Source organism: Pinus tabuliformis, chromosome 5_2 (assembly GCF_031772625.1).
Source record: "Pinus tabuliformis cultivar Carrire ecotype Pingquan chromosome 5_2, CPIR1, whole genome shotgun sequence".
Taxonomy (NCBI): domain Eukaryota; kingdom Viridiplantae; phylum Streptophyta; class Pinopsida; order Pinales; family Pinaceae; genus Pinus; species Pinus tabuliformis.
Window position 1 is genome coordinate 880,558,328 of NC_142306.1, and position 22,456 is coordinate 880,580,783.

Consider the following 22,456-nt stretch of genomic DNA (forward strand, 5'->3'; position numbering starts at 1 on the left):
AAAATATTCAATTTTTCTTGAATTAAATAAAGAACAACTTTATTTTACAATATCATTATCTAAAAATACAATATTCAATTAAATACACAACTAAAACTATTCCAATATATTTTTAATGAAGTGAACAACTAAAAAAATATTAAAATTATGTTTATAATTTTACATGAATATTATTTTTTTGATAAAATAAAAAACATAAAATACACACAATCACGCCCACCGATAGTTAACATGGATTAGTATGATGTCTCTCATGCATAAAGTATTATTATTATTTAGTTGAAATGATATATGAAAAGCCTTAACACTGTAAAATGTATATATTTTCTCGGGCAACTGTGTTTGGTGAAATGTCAGGGAGGGAACCATCACGCGGAATTAAATTTTCAACCTATGGGTTGGAAGCGTTGAATGTGAATATAGTTTTCCAGTTTCAGACGAAACGAAATCGGAGGCAAACCAATATGGGATTCTTCGATCCCAGACCATCAAAGTGATTTCAGATCTGAGTGCGTGTGCGGATTTTATTGCAGGAGGAGCAATCAAGGAGTTTAGCGGCTCGTCCCACCCAGGTTCGAAGCGCTGGGGCGCCCGGCATGCGCCCTGGCATATTTTAATTGGAGATTGGTCGCATGATCGACCATTCTTGGCATATTTTGGGGCGCGCCGTTTGCAGCTTTTATGAGCAGGTAATGTTCGCTTCTGGATTTGTAGTTTTTGTTATTATTTGGTTATTTAATTTTTGAATTTTCAGTGGAAATTTGACGGCCATTCTTTGATAAGATCCAGTTACAAGTCCCGATTAATTTGCCCACAGAACAAATAAACCCTACCTCTAATGGCAAATTAGGTTAGACCACACTACGAACAATGCAGGTCCTGATCGGTGTGAGAAACTGTAGTTTTGCATGAAAACCTTGGTCTTAAATACATTCGAGGCTTTGGACATTTGTAGGATGTATTTTTTCCATGGAAAATGTCCTGGGAAACCCTTCGGGTACTTGCTTATATTTTATGAATGGTGTCTGGGCAAATGCCATGAAGTACAATATGTACTTCTAACCCAGAGGGGCTCTACCGAACCTGAATCTATGAACACTCTGCGATCTGTCTTAAAACTGGTAGTTTCAAATTGATTAAGCTTACTTATCGGGCTACATTTATATATAAATATATAAATATGTTTCCTTTTGGTTAATTCAAATCTATTAAGGTAACCCACTGAGCTACATTCATATATAATCGTATAATCATTGTTTTAAAGAAAGTTGCATAGAGAAACACACCATGACGCAGGAGGTTACACTGTAGAACACAAACTTCTTTCAACTTAGGCACACGCCAAGTCGGAGCAGTATGCATTCTACCAAATTCACTTGTGACTACCTGGCCTTGCCTTTTTTGACATGTCATTTGTAGAACAGATATCACTACAGCTTGACATGTCATCTGTAGAACAGATATCACCACAGCAAAAATAGATCCTTGCTGGACGGTTTTTTTCCTTTAATATTTAAATTTGAATATTTTATGTGTTTTTGGTCAAATTGTTTTAGGCCCGGTTGTGACTGGTTCTCGGTTCAGGGGTTCTACTGGTTTGGTCAACATTTTGGTTCTGAATCCTGATAACATTGATGCTAGCTTGCTGTTGAGCTCTTAGAGAAGCTAGTATTGCTTGGTGGGATGCCTTGCTAGGTTTTGTTATTGTTGGTTAGGGTTTGCAGTGATTGTTTACCCTTTAGCCAGGGTTTGGGAGATTTTGGAGGAGTCCTTGCATGGGATGAGCTGAAAGAACTTGTTCTACCTAATTGGGATAAGGTTGGGTATGGTACTTTATCTTCATTATTGCTATAATAAGAAGTTTATCATTGATGTCCTAAATTCTGTACTTGGAGATCTGATTTTATTAGTTAGTGCAAGTTTCATGGCTGTTATGATACACTGATTTATTGGGACAGCAAGGCTGAAAATGTTGTGTGATCTCACACCCTTTAGTGAAACTTCAGATCTGAAATGCACTGTTATATTTGTGCTGTTCATGAATGAAATGATCAAATCTGCATATATGATTACACCATGCCCTAAGGGTTGTTGTATTGATTAAGTGTGGAAGCATATTGCGGTGTTTATTTACTTGAACTTGCCAATATTAATGTTGGATAAAGTTGAGATATTTGCAGGTATTTTTTAGAATATTTCAGTTCAGCCCCAAGTTTGAATGTTTTATTGATAAATCTGCAAACTTGTTGAAATGAGGTGAAATTTCTTAATTTAGTGAGTGCACAGGTTTTGGTGATGATTCCTTGTTCACACAATTTATGCAAAAGGTATTAAATGTTGTGCAGATGTCTTGGTTCAGGACCCAGGTGTCAACGATCTCCTTTAAAAATGATGTTAGGAATTGGGCCAACCTAGACTGATAAGGCTACTTTATTTATTAGACTGGCAGATTGGATAAAATTGAGACCTTTAAGAATTGTGAAGATTTTGCACTAGAGGTGGGCATGATATAAATCTTGTAATTTTTATATTTACTTGGTGCATTCAAGTATAACCTCCTGCGCTGCATTATTAAGCAGATAATGGTTGTAGACCACTATTTCTGTGTAAAGCTAGAGGAAGAGAATCTTCATTTTGATAGGGCAAGAAAATGTTGTGACCTCTGTTACCGGAAATGCTTGGAAGGGAGGGCAAAACACCATTTAGCGTTTCAGAGAGGGTACACCCCAGATATGGCATCAAATTATTTCACGACTATCTGATTTTTGGAAATGCTGTGTTAGGATTCTGGAGATAGAAATGTGAAAACATTGTTTTCTGGCAAAATTGTGAAATGTTTCACAATTCACAATTCACAATTTTGAAACATTTCCATCCTGTAGGCCTGCCTTTTTGGCTGAAAAGGATTACAGGATTAAAAAACAAACCCCCCCAAAAACCAGGTAAACAACCGCAACAACCCTAACCCTAAAAGGAACCCATAAAATTATAAGTAGAGCCTCAAGGGTCTCCCTTAAGCATGACAATACTCAATACATTTTGAGCGTTGTGGAGATAAGTCGCCATTAGGCAGTTCCTTTTTTGATGGCTTGATACTTTATTCTTGAGGGTTTGTAGCTGATTCTGGAGTTGTTGGAGAAGTTGGCTTTAATTGGGGTGGGCTGCTGTTGAGTATGGAATCTTTGTTCCTTAATTTCAGACTTCATTCTTTAATTCCAGGGATACGTTTCATGAATCATCCATTCTCTTGCTCATTTACTTCAATTCCCTGGTGTTGCTTTTTAATTTTCCATGCTATTTTCCCACTATTATTGTTTAGACCTTGCAATTTTCAATGCTACACACGCACTTCTAGATTTGATGCTATTTCTGCATCTGCAATGGGGATTTTTATCCCAAATCTATGGTTCGCAATACAACAGACAAAACTAACAATTTCATCTAATGTTTTGTGAAGACAGCCATGATTCATGGTAAAAATCCCCAAAACAAATAAGGAAATAGTATCAAAATTACAAAATAAACGGGATCCAAAAAAATTGTTGGGAAAAATGTAAATGAACCTAATTTTAATTTTCAATATTGAAATAAAAAAAATGGAAACATGGTAATATTGAAATAAATAAAATCTGATTTTATTTATTTTGCTGTTGTAGGTTGTAGCTACTAGATAACATTTTCTTGATTCATCATGGAATTATCATTTGTGAATGTTTAGGGTTTTGCGTCCTCCATTGTCAAATATGATCAATGGCCCCCTCTTTTGAAATATGTTAGAATCTGAGGGGAAGTATGTTGTAGCTACTAGATATCATTTTCTTGACTCATCATGGAATCATCATTTGTGAATATTTAGGGTTTTGGATCTTCCATCATTGCCAAATACGATCCACGACCCCCTCGTTTGGAATATGTTATTGTTATGAGGAGAATCCTAGGAAAGTATTTGGTATGACTTTGTAGCACGCAGGGAAAGTAATTCAAGGCTTCCTACACTAGGGTGAAAGCCCATTTAATTGGCATGAAAAATATAGAAATTAGATTATGTAGTGGCCCAAGGTTTCTTACACCAAGGTGAAAGCCTATTTACCTGGCATAAAAAACACTATAATTAGAAGTGTGCATCAATCCACCTGACCCATATGGGATATAAGGAAAGAGTTTGAGCAAGGAAACAATGGCAAAATAAAGAAAAGAACTAGGGATGCAAATGTGAAGATGCACAATGAAATTCAGTCATTATCTAAGTAACCGGATTCGTTGATATACCCCGGCGAATCCGAATCCCGCGTGTCCGATACGATTCGCTGGAAAATTGTATCCCAAAACCGGATTCGACGAGTCCGACTAGGATTCGTACGAATCTTGTACATGACCAGTGAATCTCGATTTTAGGATTCGTATTCCAGAAAACTGTCTCCCGCGGGTTAAAAAGCACGCATTTCTTTTATTCTTTCACGCTGTTTGTCATTTGTATCTGCATTGTTTGAGCTGTTTGCAAGGAGATAAGGGTTTGGAGCAAGGAGCTAAGGGAGTAGAGCGTTCGACAAGGAGATTCAAGCACCAGGTAAGTGCATTTCAGCTCCATTTTTTTGCATTTCTTATTCTATTACAGCAGTTTGTATATGATTTTTTGTTTACAAATTTGTGCATGTTTTGTTCATTTTTTTTACAATATTCATGGCTCAATCAAAGGCAGCAGTTAGGGGGCAAAGGAAGGGCAAGAATGTCTCCATTGGAGATGCCCCTCCTCCCCCAATATCATCAGAGTCTACTGCAAGTAATGTTGAGGGAAGAGGACCTAAAGACAACATTGAGAAATATCCCTTGTGGAAATATGTCACAAGAGAGGATGGGACAAGCACCAAGGGGAAGGGAGGAGGCAATGTGCAATGGAGATGCAACTTTTGTCACATTGCTTTCAAAAGCACATATTTCCGTGTGAAAGCCCATTTGTTGGCTTTACCGGGTTGTGGGATTGGAGTTTGTAAAGGTGTTCCTTTACAAAAGAAAAAAGAATTGGAAAAGGAGTCCACTGTTGGTATGGAAAATGTGGCTTCAAAATCAAGAAAACCCAAGAAGGAAGACCCCCTTCCATTTTTGAGGAAAGCCACCACCAAATTTCCATTTGATAGTTCTATTGGGGGACAAGCAACAAAAAGAAGAGCAATTGCACTTGGTCCAATGGACAGGATTTTCCAAAAAGAGAGACGGGAAGAGCTTGATTTCACCATTGCCTTCTTCTTCTATCAAAACTTCATATCATTTAATGTTGCATGCTCACCTCTATTTATTGAGATGTGCCGAGCTCTAACTCAAGGGGCTCCATCAGGGTATGTGCCTCCTGGGTCAGAGAAGCTGAGAACCACATTGTTGACGAAGGCAAAAAAAAAGGTGCAAAAAATGCTTGAGCCTATTGTAGCATCATGGCCAACATCTGGGGTTAGCATTGTTTCTGATGGATGGACACATCCAACACGACACCCAATCATCAACTTCATGGTGTCTTCCTTGAATGGTCCAGTTTTCATGAAAGCAGTGGATACCAATGTTTTAAGACTCCGACTCCGACTCCGACTCGGCCGAGGATCGACTCCGACTCCGACTCCGAAACGGTAATGACTCGGCCGGCTCAATTTCAATGACTCGGTCGTTGTAAAAAATACATTAAATATTTATTTTTTTTATTAAAAAACATAATTTTAAATATTTTAAACATAATTTTAAAGATTTTCATTCATGTTTCCAAACACACAGCATTATAATATAGATGGAAGACAACATATGATCAAAGTAGGCTCTTTGCTTCTGTTCAATTTGTACATTAAACCTTGACTGTCAATCTTGACATTGTCACTAAACTATACAACAACCACTGTTGCCCTCGACACAAACACTGCAATGCTCACGAATGAATATGCAATAGGGAGCTCATGGCGCAGTTGCTAAATCAACTATGCCAAGCTGCTTTCAATCTTACACTGCTGCACGGGTGCCGAAAGGATGTTTCAACAAATATGCTGCGAGCAGTGAGGCTCAGAGCTAGATGTCTTAGGTTAGCTCTATGACCTTGAAAATATCTCAACCTCTGCCCAAGGAGGCTTACTGGCATGCGTCTTATAGCTGCTCAGATATAGCAATGAAGCACCTTCCAGAGTGCTACAACAATGATGAAACATAAACCTTTACTGCCCCCTATCTTAGAATGAAGGACTGTTGATGAAGTAAGCCAGAATATGTAAATGAACTCCTGATCATGAGACCAATTCCGATGATGATAACCTTACTATATAGTATAGACAAAGACATATTCTTCTACAAATCTTCAACTTCAGTCAATAAGAGGAATGCTACTACATACAGTGCCTCTGTCTTTTCACTTAGAATCATCAAGACTCACAACTGCAATGTGAAATTAGGACACTGGGGCTGAGGTAAAATCCTAACTAGCTCTTGATGTAACCTTGGATAACTGAAGAATTTTTCTGCTGGAATTTTCTGGCTATAGTTGTTCATTCAGTGTTTTAAGTCTGTTGTAAATAAGAAAGAAGATTGTGTGTGGTATTATGGTATATTATAGCTCCTTAATCTAAGAAAGAAGATTAAGTGTGGTATGTTATAGCTCCCTCATCTAAGAAGGAACATTAAGAGTGGTATGTTATAGCTCCTTGATCTCACGGAGAAATCATATTTGAAGATAGATGTCGTTGGCTGATCATTCAATTAGACTGCTATCATATACTATCCACTTCATCTAGGTTTTCATATGCGGTGGCTTCTCTATTGTTCATGGTTGCACATTGTTACTTGGCAGTAATCTCATGGTTGTCATTGTGAATACCCTTACTGCAAACCAATGAAACATGAACCTCTCATTGCTGCAATATAAGCCACTGAACCTTACACTGTCAGAAGGTGCCTACCATTAATTTCTAACTGCTACTATTGGAGGCACTGCTGAAGTAACGATTGATGACCGAGTCAAATTGGATCCGGTCGGGTTGACCGAGTGTCACATGACTCGGCCGAGTCATTGAATGACTCGGTCGAGTCATGTGTGACTCGGTCAACCGGACCGGTTACTTGGCCGGGTCACTCCTCCAGCAATCGACTCGGTTCGACTCCGAAACGGCCGGTTTGTAAAACACTGGTGGATACACTTGGAGAATACAAGGATGCACAATTTATTGGTGAGTTATTGAAGATGTTGGTGTTGATTCTTGTGTGCAAATCATTACAGATAATGCACTTGTTTGCAAGGCTGCTGGCATGATTGTGGAAGCTAAATATCCACAAGTGTTTTGGACACCTTGCATTGTCCATTCATTGAACTTAGCACTGAAATCCATTGCTTCTGATGTGCTTTGGATTGGTAACATTATTGAGGATGCACGACATATTCGTAACTTTGTGCAAAATCATACAAATGCCCTCACTATCTACAAGGAGTACACCAATCTATCATTGTTGAAGATTGCTGATACATGGTTTTGCCTCTTCATTCATGATGTTGAAGAGGTTGAGGGAGGTCAAGACCACTCTTGGGTCCATGCTTATTTATGAGTTTTGGTCTTTTTGGAGAAAGACAGATCAGGTAGCCTCTAAAAGAGTGAAGGACACAGTGCTAGATGATGGTTGGTAGATCTAATTATTCGGATCATGGACCCTATCATTTCTTTGCTTCGATTTGCAGATACAGACAAACCCATCCTAGGAGAGGTTTATGAGGGATGGGATTCCGTGATTGAGTTTGTGAGGAGCATTATTCTACAGAGTAGTGCCCTGAGTATGAGACATCACCAGAGGCCTTTTGTGATACTATACATGATATTCTTGTCAGTAGATGGGACAAGAATTGTACACCTTTACATTGTTTGGCTCACTCATTGAACCCCAAATACTACAGCCATGAGTGGCTGAATGGTGGACCTTCCTGCAGATTCCCTCCTCACATGGATGGTGAAATCTCACAGGGGAGGAAAGAGGCATTCAGGTGGATTTTTCAGGATAGTGCATTGCTTGATGAGGTGGAGGATGCCTTTGCAGAGTTTTCCACTGGCAGTGGTCGATTTGGAGGTTATGATGTGATTAGAGACAAGGGGCTAAGAAGCCCTATTCTTGGTGGGCAAATAATGGGGCAACAAGCCCTCCTCTTCAGCAGTTAGCCATGAGGCTCCTCTCTCAGGTGACTTCATCCTCTTGTTGCAAGCGGAATTGGAGCACATATGGGAATTTGTATAGTGTGAAGAAGAGCAGGCTTGAGCAGTCCACGGCAGAGACAATGGTGTACGTGCACACCAACCTTCGTCTTATTTACAGGTAGAGGGAAGAGTGGTTGAGGGGAAAGACAAAGATGTGGGATGTCTTTCCTGATGATATGGGTCTGGACACTAGTGTTTAGTTGGCATCGGCCAACTTGGATTTCAGTGATCCAATGCTAGAGCCTGTTAGATTTGATGACTTAGAGGGGTCATCCCCCACACCGGCAGATGCAGAGGCGACTATGGATACAGGGGAGGAGGATGATGCAGAGGAGAGCAGTGGGGACCATGATGATGAGGACATTGATGTTGATTCTGATGCTGATGATTAGGATTGATGCCTTGAGGCTTGTATACCTGTAGTTGTTTTATATTTTCTATTTCTATTTGCCATTGGCATTGCACCAGCACTACCTATGTAACACATTTTGATTTGATGACTTAATGAGAAAACTACAGTTGTCATTGTGTTTATCTTACTATCTTGTAGTTGTAAGTTGTCTTTTATTTATGAATTATGAATCATGATTTATGTGACCACTAGCATGTATTTGAATTTTTTATGTACTATGCATGCTATAGATGAAGATCTATGTTTGAAATCAATAAATTTGTATCATTAATTAAAATTTGTGTAAGAAATATCTAATTTTTAATATATATATATATATATAACGAATCCTACGTGTCCTGTTCCGGGGCCTCAACGTGTTTGAATCCGACACTACGAATCCTGAATCCCTGTGTCAGGTGACTTAGGTCATTATATATAAACAACCAACAAGAATAGGAGAAACTTCATCAAGGTATTTAGTGTTCCCTAGTGAATCCAACATTCCTTCAAAGGTGTCTAATATGGAGCTGTTTAACATGGGTTTTATCAATGAATCGATGTATGGTCAATGAACTTATCAGAAGATGTATAATTTCATCCCCTTACTAGATGGACATGATTAGAGGGTTTAATGAAGCCCCCAAAGGGTACAAGGGCCCTGGATATGAGAAGGTTTGCACTACACTTTTGACAATTGAGAAGCTATGCATGGAGAGTGAATTAGATGTTAGAACCCATTCAGAATTCATGGTGCATTTGTGGGGTGTCCATCTTTTTTGATGGATGGAAATATCAAAGGAATAGTCCTTTATTCAATGTGATTGTTCAAATTCCTAAATGGAAAAATGGGTTTGAAGGGGATTGATTGCAAAGTGGAGGAGAAGAATGAACACTTCATTGTTGACATTCAAAATGAATCTAGTGTGTGGGATATGTTTCCCAGCTCATAATAGAGAACACAATGGTGTATAGAATTGTAGGCTTCATTGTTGATGGTAGATATCAGCGCATCTTTTGGACCTGTTGTGATAAACATTCTCTGGACCTTTTGTTGAGCAAGATGGGATCCCAATTAGGTGGAATTGGTAGATTTTTGAGGAGGGGAAAAAGGCCCAGTGTTTCGGTATAAAAAATTACTTGTCTCAAGCCATTTATTGACAATTTACAAACTTGGAGTTTCTCATGGTACCTGAAAATTGCTTGATAAAGTCTAATCGATTATCTCATTTTTAATTTTTCATTTTTGGAGTGTTGATGATAAATGCAATTTCCATTTCAATCCTAATCTAGTGAAATCTATCTTCCCTTTTTTTTCAATTTTAAAAATATATATAAATTAACAACAACATCAAATAATCGCATTGCCATGTAAATATAAAATATGACTAGTATATAAGATGCATAAATCTAAGTTGCCAAATGATCTTTTGTGGTGGGTGGGTAGGGAAGAGGTGTTATGAAGTTTTTTGCATTGATTAGATTTTTACTTGTAGAATTGTCATCAAATAAAGCATATCGCATGTCTTCAAATTAGCAATAAAAAGTATAATCTTTCCCAGCTAATCGATATGGTACTTTTATAATTTTATCAGAAAACATGTTTGTTGATATAAGAAATCCCCATTTGAAATCTGCTCCATTTCTTTCCAAAGATTCTTGGGACCTCTGATTTCCTCATCTAAAATGCTATGAAATTCTAGGCATCGTCATTGGTCCTTAGATTGGATACAAGATGAAAACCTGCATGGACCTCAACCTTCTTCTTTCATTGAACATCTTGTGAGGATAGGAACTGAGGGTTTGTCAATTCCAATTGCTGTTTGCATAGTAAACAATGGATCAGATCAATGGAGAACAAAATCAGAGAAAGAGAAGAAAGGTAATTCTCTTGAAGATCTTCTCCACATCTTTGCAAAGTTTCTTGACAATTGAGGATGACTTGAATTCAATGAGAAAAAGGAAAACTTACGTTCCTTAAATTGCATATCAAACGATAAACCTAGGGCACAAAAACAAAATAAATAAATGCAAAGAATGTTAGTCAAACAAATCATACTTACAAAATCGATGTTTGACTTGTAAAAAGTTGATAAAAAGTGACAGGCAATAAGCAACAAACCCTTGCATAAATTTAGAAGAAAAAAGTTGTTTACATTGTGGGTTTTCAACAAATACCTGGGAAAATGAAAACTATGGATAACAATCAATATCTACTCAAAATTTATTTGACAATTATTAAAATGCTTGCTTTTCCCTCCTAAAATCAATTGAAGTCGATAAGGAACTCCTTTGTTCCCATTCCCTAATAGTTGTAGACAAAAATAACCCCAAAATATCGGATTTGACCCTTTTATAGGTCGTTTTTTCAGACTCGGCGATTTTTTGATATCATAGTGTACTTTCTATAGGAAACATCGCACTTCGTGATTTTTAGTAAAAATTGTGATGTGCTGCTTTTTTGTAAATATCAATTTTTGTATCAAAGGGAGAAAAGGCATTGCAAAAAAATTGCCACATTAGTGATGTTTTTAACATTGGTCCTAATGAGGTTTGTGTAGGTGGAAAAGCTTTACAAATGAATGGTATGCAAAAATCTTTGGTCCACATGGAGATATTGCCAAACTAAAAGAGCTTAATTAGTTAAGAGGATTGTTGTTGATGATGATTTGTGGGATATAGAGTGTAGTACCACTTGGCATTCTCCGATGTCGATATGCTATAAAAAGAGGTAACATAGCTGAGAAGTACATGCCAATAATGCTCTTTCCTTGCTGCCATGTATTACAGAAATATGGCCAAGAATATTACACATGTAAATAACACCCAATACTATCAAGAATCATATATGAGAAATTTCAATCGATTAACAGATAAGGAAATGGATTCATAAACAGATCTCGAATTATAACAGAACATGGAAGATGGGATCAGTACACCAACTTTAAACATGTGAAATATATGTTTAGCTACTTCAGCAACAAAGGGAACAACAATGAGATATAAAAACATCTGCACCAGAACAAATCACTGATTCTCCAGACAGAAAAAGATTTGCTTATTGCCATTAAGGTCCAAAATGAATTATTATTTTTATTTATTCTACAAGATGTTGGAAAGAACTATAAATAGTTCAACCTACCTCACAAAATAAAATATTATTTTTATTTATTCTAACGTATGTTGAGAGAATTATAAAAGTATCCTAAATGGGCGAAATAGATCAATAGAGCCTACACAAAACACAACATGAAGAAATTAGATGGACTTGGTGGCCACATCAATGCCCTTGATGCTAGATAATGGGGATGGCCCCATCATGAGGTTGACCAACCGCCATAATATGGACGGCTCTCTCTACAACGCTCAGGTCAACCGCATGGTTAAATCATCTCCTGTAAACCATATCTTCGTGGACCCGAAAACTGAACCTGTATTCGCGTCCTCAAAGACCAGAGTTCAACGAAAAGAGATGTAGCGTTGAAATACTTTTTGGCCCCTTCTAAGCTCGATGCATTAATTATATCAAAAAATCCCTTTAGCTGACCACCCATGAAATATCGAGCTCATAACTTGTTTTAACATGGTTCCGTCCAATTTATCATACTCTGCTGCTGCATAAACGATGCAGATTGGCAAGGTGCTTAGCTGTAATGTGAAGGCGGCCCATTAAATTTTCCAGATTACCATTCATTCGGTTTAAGAAGCGATCCCTGATAAATTTTTTGATATACAATAATGGAATATGGCTGCCAGAAAAAAATGGATGCGGTGTAGCCTGCATATCATGTGGATAGCGGCCCCCTTCTAAGCTTGGTGTATCATTTCATCGTAAATTCGGCTTGAAGAATGATTCCATTTGTTCTGAACCCTTGCAATGGTCTTAACATAGGTCGATTTTAATTTGTTTGGATAATGAGGCAAATCTAATCATCTGATAAAGGGATGGCTGAGTAGTTTGATTTCTGTATGCCACCTAGTTCGAACCCCTCTTGCTCCACATCCACCTCAGATAAAAGCTAAGACAGGAACGGGGGTCTTCATCGTATTATTTGGATGGCATTCTCATGCATTGAAGCCCCAAGTCAATCCAATGAAAATATGCGTTTTCTTCCTCCACATATGTGCTTATGTGCCCTTTAAAAGCTAAGATAGGAACGGAGTCTTCATCATATTATTAGGATGGCATTCTCATGCATTAAAGCCCCAAGTCAATCCAATGGAAATATTCATTTTCTTCCTCCACATATGTGCTTTTGTGACCTTTAAAACACATGGCAAAAAAATATGGTTGATTATCATATGCCTTAACTTTAATTAATTGCTGTCATGGTATTTATCTAAGAAATTGGGTTCATAAGGTGAGCCACTCCCTGAATAATGAGGCGCACTATGAAATTTTCCCATAATTGATATTTCCTCAACAATATGTGACTCTTTTTAATGCATGTGGGAAAAGAAATATATTATGGATAAGCTTTACATGAAAGAAGGGGCTTTTGACTCTTTACTTAAAGTTTTCCAAGATGCTCAGAAGGGTTGCTTTCATACTATTAAATTAATAAATTGTCTCATATTTGTGCCATCAAGGAGTAGGTTTTTTACCATGGTAATAAAAATGTTTCATTTATAAGCTATATTTATAATTAAAAAAAAATCATGAATATGCTTCACCTTTATATCATAGAGTGCCTCACCTCCAGCCAAAGCATCAGATGAAACCATACACTTCAAAGTTCAACGCAACCATGAAGAGAGAAAGAATCAAGTACCACTACATAAGTAGCAAGCATAACACCCAGGAGAAATGAGACTCTCTGAACCAAAGATCTCCATGGTTCATGGTGCACAACTGAAGAAGCCTTTTACCAACATACATCCCAACCTTTTGAAGGCTAGCATCATCATGCTTCACTGCAAAAGATCTAAGATTTGAATCATCACATGAGTATCCTCTGCAAGATAGATGGTAACACCACCCATTCCATCTCTTCCTGCACAATGAGTCATCCTAGCAAAGGTAAAATCCCTCAACTAAAGGCCTGAAACCAACTCAAATAGCGCAGCGGGCAGAACTGCGTTGCAACAGAGGAGAAGGGGCATGACTGGAGATAGCAGAAAAGAGCCTCACTTCCCCCCAGAAAAGACTGACAGAACAACCGGCTTATCCAGAACAAGAAACAGGTATCCTATCCCAGACCAATGCTGATGCACAACCCAGGACAACCATAAACACCAGAAGAATAACGTACCTGGAACCAGAGTGGAGTTGCTCCTTGGAGCTATCAAGAGCCATTTGCAGCACCTGTTCCTTACATCCTTCTCTGGGAAACTTGGGAAAACTGAATTGCAAGCGGGCCACAGAATAAAAGAACCCCAATTCTAACCGGAAGAACCATCATTTAGAGTTCCTCCTGTTTCCTCCTCTCCCAAATATTGTTGCAGGCAGCTATCACTGGTACTCTTCCACCTTAAAATGCACCTCCTGGTTGGTTTCAGGGTGGTCTTCTCACTGTACCATAATTACGATGCAGAAGCATCATATCAGCAGCTGGTGGAGAGGAGTTTGTACACTTCCCTGCTTCCCATCTCCTCTTCGTTGTGAGCCTCATTCAATCCCCTCTTTGTGTTGCACAGGACCTTCATTGGACGGTGGAATGGCAGACCAGTGACACGTGTACTGTTGTGGCCCCACCCATTAACACTCCATCTGGGTGATTTTTCAATATATATATATTATCGCTGTTATTGGGATGCCATTTTCTGCAGATTTGAGCAGAACTTCTAACCGTTCTGGACAGTTGTACCAACATTCCCAATATTCCACATTACGTAAATTTGTGGTACATATCTGAAGCGTGTTCTGGTAATTATATATTCAATATCAGAGAGCGATATTAAATCTGAACTCTTTACAAGATATGGTATACCGTATCAAAAAGTTTACATCTGATTGTTTACTTGGAGCTGGCTGGTGTTTTTCTAATTCTAGCGAAGCAAAAAGTCTGCTAGGGAACTAGCCAGCATATGTTGCTTGAAAATTGTCCTTGAATGTATGGTGTGAGTCTGTGACCAAGTCCTAAGTATAATGATATGTTTGGAGCCTACACGGTATAATTTCTGGTAGTATGCTGTCGGTTATTCCATTGTGATAATGGGAGTACTAAACGCGGCTTGTCTCATAATTATTCTACAAAGGGATAATCTGGACAATTTTTAAATTATGGAAGAGAAGAAGAAAACTATTTAAGCTGGGTTCAAGGTCAAGCCTTCGCAAGATCATGCCTGAATTCATTGTATTTATTATTTTCTACTTCTTTCTATCACTCGTTGTGACTGGAACTACTTTTTAAACGTACATGGATAGTTATGGTTGCTAACCTGTTTAAATTTGATGTAATAGATAGCGTGTTTATGAATTTCAATTCTATATTTTCGAAAGATTGTAAGCAGACCAGATTTGTAACCTGTTTCTTGTTTGGCTAAATAACAGGATGCAGGTCAGAATGATTGCAGGTGTGCAGCATCAGAGTTTTCTAAACACGACTAACAGCTTTCTATTCTAGTTTTGAGTATATGTGCTTCGGCAAGATCTAGAGTTGGAATCTGCCTGGGAAAGGCACACTGTTAGAAATTGAAAAGAAAGATTGAATGGGGTTTGACAGAGTGACTGCAGTTTTTGCTGCAACATTGAGTCATTTCTCTGCATCTTCATCAGCTTCTGGCTCTTCTGTTTCATCTTCTGCATTGCCGCCCTTAGCTTCACCCTTCAGGTCTGCATGGGCAGGTTATGGAAAGACAGGTGGCCTGCGGCTTTCATCGTCTCTCCAAGACTTCTCAACATACCGCAAGGTTGGTTCTGAAGAAGGGGATTTAGCCTTGAGCGGTGCTGGTATTCTTCGAACAAAACCTTCATCGATAAGGGAGGGCACAGGAGGAGGCACTAGCTTTTCAAAGGATAAGGGCCTACCTTCAACACCATTGAGAAAACAATGCTGGTTAAAGGTGGCTGTTGGGTTTTTACTTCTCTTAATGCTTTTAATTCTGATCATTGCGGGATTTGGTTGGTTAAAATCTTATCGGAGTACAGAGGCATCACATTTTTCTATAGTTTTGGACTGTGGGAGCACTGGTACCCGAGTTTATGTGTATGAGTGGGTGCGGAATGATGGCAAGCATCAAGGGAGTTTTCCAATGGTGCTGCGCCCATTTCCTGAAGGTACTGATGGCAGGTCAAGGCAACAGAATGGTCGAGCTTATCATCGTATGGAAACTGAACCTGGTTTTGATAAACTTTTACACAATGAATCAGGGTTGAGGTCAGCCATGGAACCACTGCTCCAGTGGGCTGAAAAGCAAATACCGGCTCATGCTCATAAAAATAGCCCTCTTTTCCTTTTGGCCACAGCAGGGCTTCGCAGGATGCCAAGTTCAGATTCAGAATGGATCCTGGACAAGGCATGGTCAATTCTAGAAGAATCTCCATTTATGTGTCGAAGAAACTGGGTTAGGATAATTACTGGGGTAGAAGAGGCTTACTATGGATGGGTAGCTCTTAATTATATGATGGGTAGATTGCAGAATATGCCGATTCTGGAGACGTTTGGTGCACTTGACTTAGGGGGTTCCTCATTACAGGTGACATTTGAATCTAAATATGGCTTGAATCTGACCATTGGAACAATGGAACGCCATCTAAATGCATATTCTCTTACAGGTTATGGCCTAAATGATGCCTTTGAAAAGTCCGTTGTACTTCTACTCAGAAAAAATTTAAAAACTGACAGTGGGAAATTCTCTGGTGGTCAGTTGCATCTCAATCATCCTTGCATACATGCTGGTTATAGACAGCAATACTCATGTTCTCAGTGTTCTTTCTTACTCCAGAATGGAAGTCCTCTGGTTGGTGGAAGAGACATAAGTAAAGAAGAATCTCGAGTAGGGCTTGAGTTGATTGGTGAGCCCAACTGGGAAGAATGTGAAGCTCTAGCGAAATCAACCATAAATGCCTCTGAATGGTCACATTCGGGGGCAGGGACAGACTGCAAACAACATCCTTGTGCTATCAGTGATCAGCAGCAACAATCTCAAGGGCAATTCTATGCTATGTCAGGTTTCTTTGTTGTGTTCAAGTTTTTTAATCTATCTGCTGCCGCTTCATTTAATGATGTTCTAGAGAAGGGTCGGGAGTTCTGCACTAAAACTTGGCAAGATGCTGAGCGGAGTGTTGTTCCACAGCCTTTTATAGAACAATATTGTTTTCGTGCTCCATATATAGTATCACTCCTGAGAGATGGTTTGCAATTGAAGGAGCAACAAGTAGTTGTGGGGTCTGGTAGCATTACTTGGACTTTAGGTGCTGCATTGCTTGAAGCTGGAACATTTTTGTTAAAACGGCCGCCAGTGGGAGGCCAGGCTAATTTTCACATTTTTGAGAAAAGACATTTCGATTTAGATCCAACTACTCTTACGGCAGTGCTCTTTATGTTCTTTTTAATAATAATATTTGCTTTATCGTGCCTTCGTAAAGGGATCTTGAGGCTATGGCGTAAACCGCATTTGCCTCTTTTTGGACAACACACTTCAAGTGGCAGCCCCATTATCAAAATTCCATCGCCTTTTCGCTTCCAAGGACGTAATTCCATCAGTAATGGAATTTCTCCAAGTCGTTCTGGTAAGCTCTGTAACTGAAACTTTAAATTATTCATCTTCAATAGTTTTTTTGCCACTTTGATTAAATTCTTCCAGATCCATCACAGTGAGTTTTTTGAGTTGACATTTTGAGCCAGCCAGAGTGGCTCATCATCAGGACTCAAAAAACACTTGCTGGCTCGAAGCCTCCAAATATCAACTCAAAAAACTCAGTGTGATGGATCCAAAAAAAATTAATCAAAGTTATTCACATCACAGAAGCCTTAAACTCAGAAAAAAGTTTTTTTACCAATTGAATAATCTTGATTGATCATTTTTCTTTTCCTTCACTCACTTGACAATCTGCCTCTATATGTTTGTGTTTATGTTGCCTTTTAATTCTCTTTTCTTTCAGAGGCTATGCATTTATTACTCTTCGCTGCATCTTATGCTTATGTCAAGTTTTTAACCTCCGTGGTTACAGAAATGTTGATTCCCCTGCTTTTTCCACAAGTCCGCTGCATATGTTTGCATAAAATTTTCACTTAAGTTTCTTATTGAATTTACAAGTGTTTGTTGCTTGAGTGCCATGCTTGGTTGTCTTTGGTTTGCCAAAGGTTTTGAGAAAATTAATACGATTAGTTTGGACTAGTGCTCAGCTGAGTATTAGCAATAGTTTATAATTTCTGTAACTATACTCACGATGATGATTTGTTCCATGAAAAAATAACACACAACAAAGGATCTGTACATGTGAACCTGTAGTATGTGGAATAAAGTCAGCTCACTCCCGTTGAGGATGTCAATTAATTTTCTCATGTTCCACTAATCTCAACAAGGGTAAAACCACAGAAGAGGCATCCTCAGGTCATGAGCTGTTCAAGACTAAAAGCTCATGGGCTCTTGATATGTTTGGCTACTGCTGTTCCACATTTTTCATTTTTGTGATTACTACACAATTAAATGCAGAACAGGTTTAAAGTCTATGAAGTGTTTCAGATGATTGGGAACACCTATGGCAGCATTGTGTGGAAAATGAGTATATTATAATGTGGCATTGTGGCTGCATCTAATGTTTCCTCATAATCAGGTTTCTGGGATTCCAAGTGAGCTGAGGTGCCTCCCTTCCTGGATGCTTTGTTCACAAGGATGAAACCAAGTGCCTTTGATGCACCATTTGCGTGAGTCAAGAACTGTGGATATGAAGAATGGGATACTCGATGACATTCTACATGATATCGTTGACGTTGTTGGATTATGTCAAACAGTCAAAGTGGACAATGAAACATTTGGAGATTCCATGAATTTCAAAAAGCATGCCTTCCTTAAAGAAAATATAAAAGATTTAACACTGTACACAGGATACTTCCCAAAGCTTGTTTAATTATAAAACACATATATTTCTCAAATGTAGAAGTCATACCATGTATGTGTTCCTTAATAAACCTTATAATAGAGTTTATAGAGCTGATCTTTTCTACAGACGAGATAGTCATTTAGGAAATGAGGCTAACTGAATTTGAAATGTTGTGTGGTCATTAGTATGTGTCGTAACTATGTTAAAGAAGCGACCAAATTGAAGAAACGGGCAAGATTTTTTCCCTGGAGGTACCTTGTAGTACTGAGAAATTATTAATGATATGTTTTTGACCCCTTGTATTTAATATGCAAACAGGAATCTAGCAATTAGTTATTTCGTTTTTTCTATTCAAGACCAGTTCCATAGTGCCTAAATTTGCTACTGGGCTAACCTGCATAGCCATGACTCTTTTCAGCATCTGGTCACAAAGGGGTGTCCTCTCTAGATCTGTTTTCACACCAACACGTTTTTTGGCAAGTGCCTTAGGGCATCTTAGTTGACCCTTGTTTCTGGTCATATGCTCAGGATTCTTTCCTTGTTCCCTGCTTGTGAAATGTGTCAGAAAGATCTGAGCTATAACATCAATTGTAACATTGCAGATCATGCTTGTCACTATTTTTTTTATGCTCCTCTTCATTGGCCACTGATCCATGGCAATGCATTCCTTTTCTGATGAGTGACATTCAGAAGAAGTTTTTAACATTAGAATAGTTTGATTCCAATTTTGGTTATAATTTAATACAATGCATACTTCTTCGATCCTGGAAATTGAGGGAAAATTTTACATGCAAGAGATATCGAAGACAGTGCACCTTCGTAGGTAGTTAATCCAGGGGATAACCATCAACATGGTGACAAACTTAAGTTGAATGTGTTTCCCGTGTGATCTAGGCTTAACTTTCCCCAACCTCTTACATGCTCATTATTTGCTTATCATTTCCTTTTTTCTCCAAAGGCATTGCTCTAAGTTATTCTTGACAAACGGAGTTATATGGGGAAGTTGTTCATATCATGGACAGAATTAGCAAGGATCGAATAGAAGTTCACCACTTTTGCATCTCTCCAAAAGCTTTAGCTTTGTTTACACATACTGTAAACATGGATACGTTTTGGATCTGATTGGATTTCTTTTTTTATGGGCTTGGTTCTGATGCAACTGACATTTATTTACAATGAGGAATTTCATCTCTTCTTTTTCCATTTTCCTAAAGTTGTTTGAACTCATTTCCAGAATTGCTAACTGGTGTGGTTGAAGCTACTATAAAAAACAAAAAAAGGATCAAATAAGGCAATTCTAGGGGATGGGCTGACATCCATTGTAGGAGGTGCTGCATGTTCTACTCTTCTCATGTATTATCATTGAACTGAAATTTAAGTCCAGGACTTACAGTTTGTAGATCTGTTTCTATTGTCTTTGGTGCTTTGATCCTTCAACTAGTTTCCCCCATTTTATTCTCTCTCATGTGTTGTGAAACTGCCTTCCCTATAAGTGGTTCGGGGGAGAAGCTTTGCTTCTTTTAATAACAGCTCAGTCTACTAATCCTGATTGGATGGGATAGAAATTCATGTGGTCGCCATTAAGATTTCTATTGTTTAGTTTTACTTTACAAGCAGGATTTTGTATCTACTTTATTGATCTCATCACAGGAAACCTTCCAAATTCATTTGTGATGTAATTCTAATAATGTTGTTTATTATTCCTTGAATTGAAATTAAAACAGTTATGAATCATGATGTTGCAAATTGTATATGATTTCTGTTTGTGTTTTCCCAAGCATCATATTCTGTAATGTAACTGGAATTATTTTCCTTCATTATTTTCAGGGGATGGAAGAGCAAAGATACCACTTAGCCCTTCAAATTCAGGGTGTCAGCAACCATTTGGACTTGCGCAAAGCCTTGCGGGTGGAAGTGTGCAACATGCTGATTCTCTCAAGCATCAGTCAACTGTGTCAGTTGGATTGTGTTTTCCAAGCAATTTGGGGCAAATACAAACTGATACTGGACCCTTGTGGACGCCTCACAGAGGTCAAATGCGGTTGCAGAGTCGACGATCACAATCAAGAGAAGATCTCAGTTTATCAGTTTTAGAGAGCCATGTCGTCAAGTTGTGATGGCTAGAAGCTGTATATAGATTTTAGAGAAAGGCTGTGCTTTTCTCAAAAGTGTACATTACAGGAGAATCTGGAATATCAACTTGTTAAGCGAGTGTAGCTTTATGCAGCATCTCTGGGCTGGTTCTTTATGTATTGAGGGGAGATCCCTACAGCACAACTGAAATATATACTAAAATATTGCGAATTGTATTTTTGGTCTCTCTACATTTTGGCGGATGGTTGGATCTTGTTAATTTTATCTGTAATGTTAGCATATTCATCTCGCTTAGCGTCTTTGATGGATATTTGTAACATAAATGCATTTTAAATAACATTTTTTTTTTCAACTTCAGGTCGCTGACAGCCAAATGTCATATTATAGAGTTATCATTTTATTCTTTTTGGAAATTTCGAAATCTCTTGGGACCCGTGTTGTTTCCTGGCAGTGTAAAGTTTCTTTACTTTTCAGAGGTTAAAAGGAAGCTTCTGAACACAGTTCATTGGCAGTTCATTCATGTGTTATCTTTAATAGTCAAACTCCAAGTGCATAGGATTCAATTAGTCTCCAAACCTTTTAGACTATTTAAATTTATACCAATTGCAAATAATTATTACAACAATGTACTTGATTTATATCATTCAACTTTTTTAATCAGGAAAGAAAATTGATCTTAAATTTAGGAAATGTCAGCCAAAATGGCAGAAAATAGTGGTTGGAATACCGTAATTGTATTTGTTCTTGTGAGCTGTTGGGATGGTGAATTGCTTAAAGCCGCACGAACACGTTTGATTTTCTTCACACACGACATATCCTCTATTGCAATTGCTTGTAGAGAGCATGAATAACAACGCCTATATTCATCGTTGGGTCCAATAATGGTGGTAGGCATCTCTGTAACGAGATGCGTGTTACACTTACGGGCAAAAAGTGCCCCTAGAGCGCTTATACTTTAAAATTATAATAGAAATTGAAAAGATAATGTTGGAGGAAGCAAGGACTTGGGGCATTGAGGTGCAAAATCATGGTCATCTTGTCATGATCATAGCACTTGGACACAAACTCTGAATAAAGTGATCCAATTCTCATTAGAAATCTCTCGAGTTTCAATATGAAGAATGTTGTCAATGGGTGGGAATTACACTCAGAAAGTCTTGGGGCCAAAAAATATTGTTTGAACCTGGACACGGGTTGTGGATACGCAGGAGCCAAAATCACGTTAGCTTGCATAGAGTGTCAACGATTTAGAGATTCGTGGCACCCAGTTGAACCATTCAAACCTGGACCTTCGGATATGGAAAGAGCTAACCAGCCATATATTGGGTATTAAATGCGGAAATAGGAGCACGCAAGTTAGCCCGATAACACGGGAGCGGGCAAATATTATTTAATGCCGAAATTGCCCGCCACTGTGTTATCGCGTTAACTTGCGTGCTCCTATTTCCGCATTTAATACCCAATATATGGCTGGTTAGCTCTTTCCTTCGGATATGGCCATTTAGACACCTTTGAATTCTTTCATTCAAGTTAGTGGCGGTCATTCGAATAGGTTTGAACAGAATTGCTCTACCTTGTTTTTATGGTCCCTCACTGCGTTGCGTGATCGAGAAAGTGCTTTGAATGCTTTGATTCAGTGTTGTGAGTGTCTAGTTAGTGGGCTCCCCCCTTTTGGGAGCAAGGGTCCTCCATTGTTTTCGAAGTCTCAATTTATTTCTGGGTGAACCATTTCCTTGGTACATTAGTTTGCCCTGCATTGACAACCCAATATAGTGGTATGGT

At 38.4% G+C, this 22,456-nt stretch overlaps 1 protein-coding gene across 1 annotated transcript; it reads left to right on the plus strand.

Annotated features, from left to right (window-relative positions):
- The first annotated feature begins 292 nt into the window (after window positions 1–292).
- On the plus strand, window positions 293–20,893 carry LOC149162119 (putative apyrase 7). Its single transcript, XM_089437149.1, has 3 exons — window positions 293–689; window positions 15,086–17,266; window positions 20,408–20,893. The coding sequence occupies exons 2-3, from the start codon at window positions 15,244–15,246 to the stop codon at window positions 20,695–20,697; spliced, it is 2,313 nt and encodes a 770-aa protein (XP_089293275.1). The 5' UTR covers window positions 293–689; window positions 15,086–15,243; the 3' UTR covers window positions 20,698–20,893.
- The last annotated feature ends 1,563 nt before the right edge of the window (window positions 20,894–22,456 follow it).

Coding starts and splice junctions, on each gene's coding strand:
- LOC149162119 (XM_089437149.1), top strand. CDS start 15,244: ATGGGGTTTGACAGAGTGACTGCAGTTTTTGCTGCAACATTGAGTCAT. Junction 17,267..20,407: donor AATTTCTCCAAGTCGTTCTG/GTAAGCTCTGTA, acceptor CATTATTTTCAG/GGGATGGAAGAGCAAAGATA.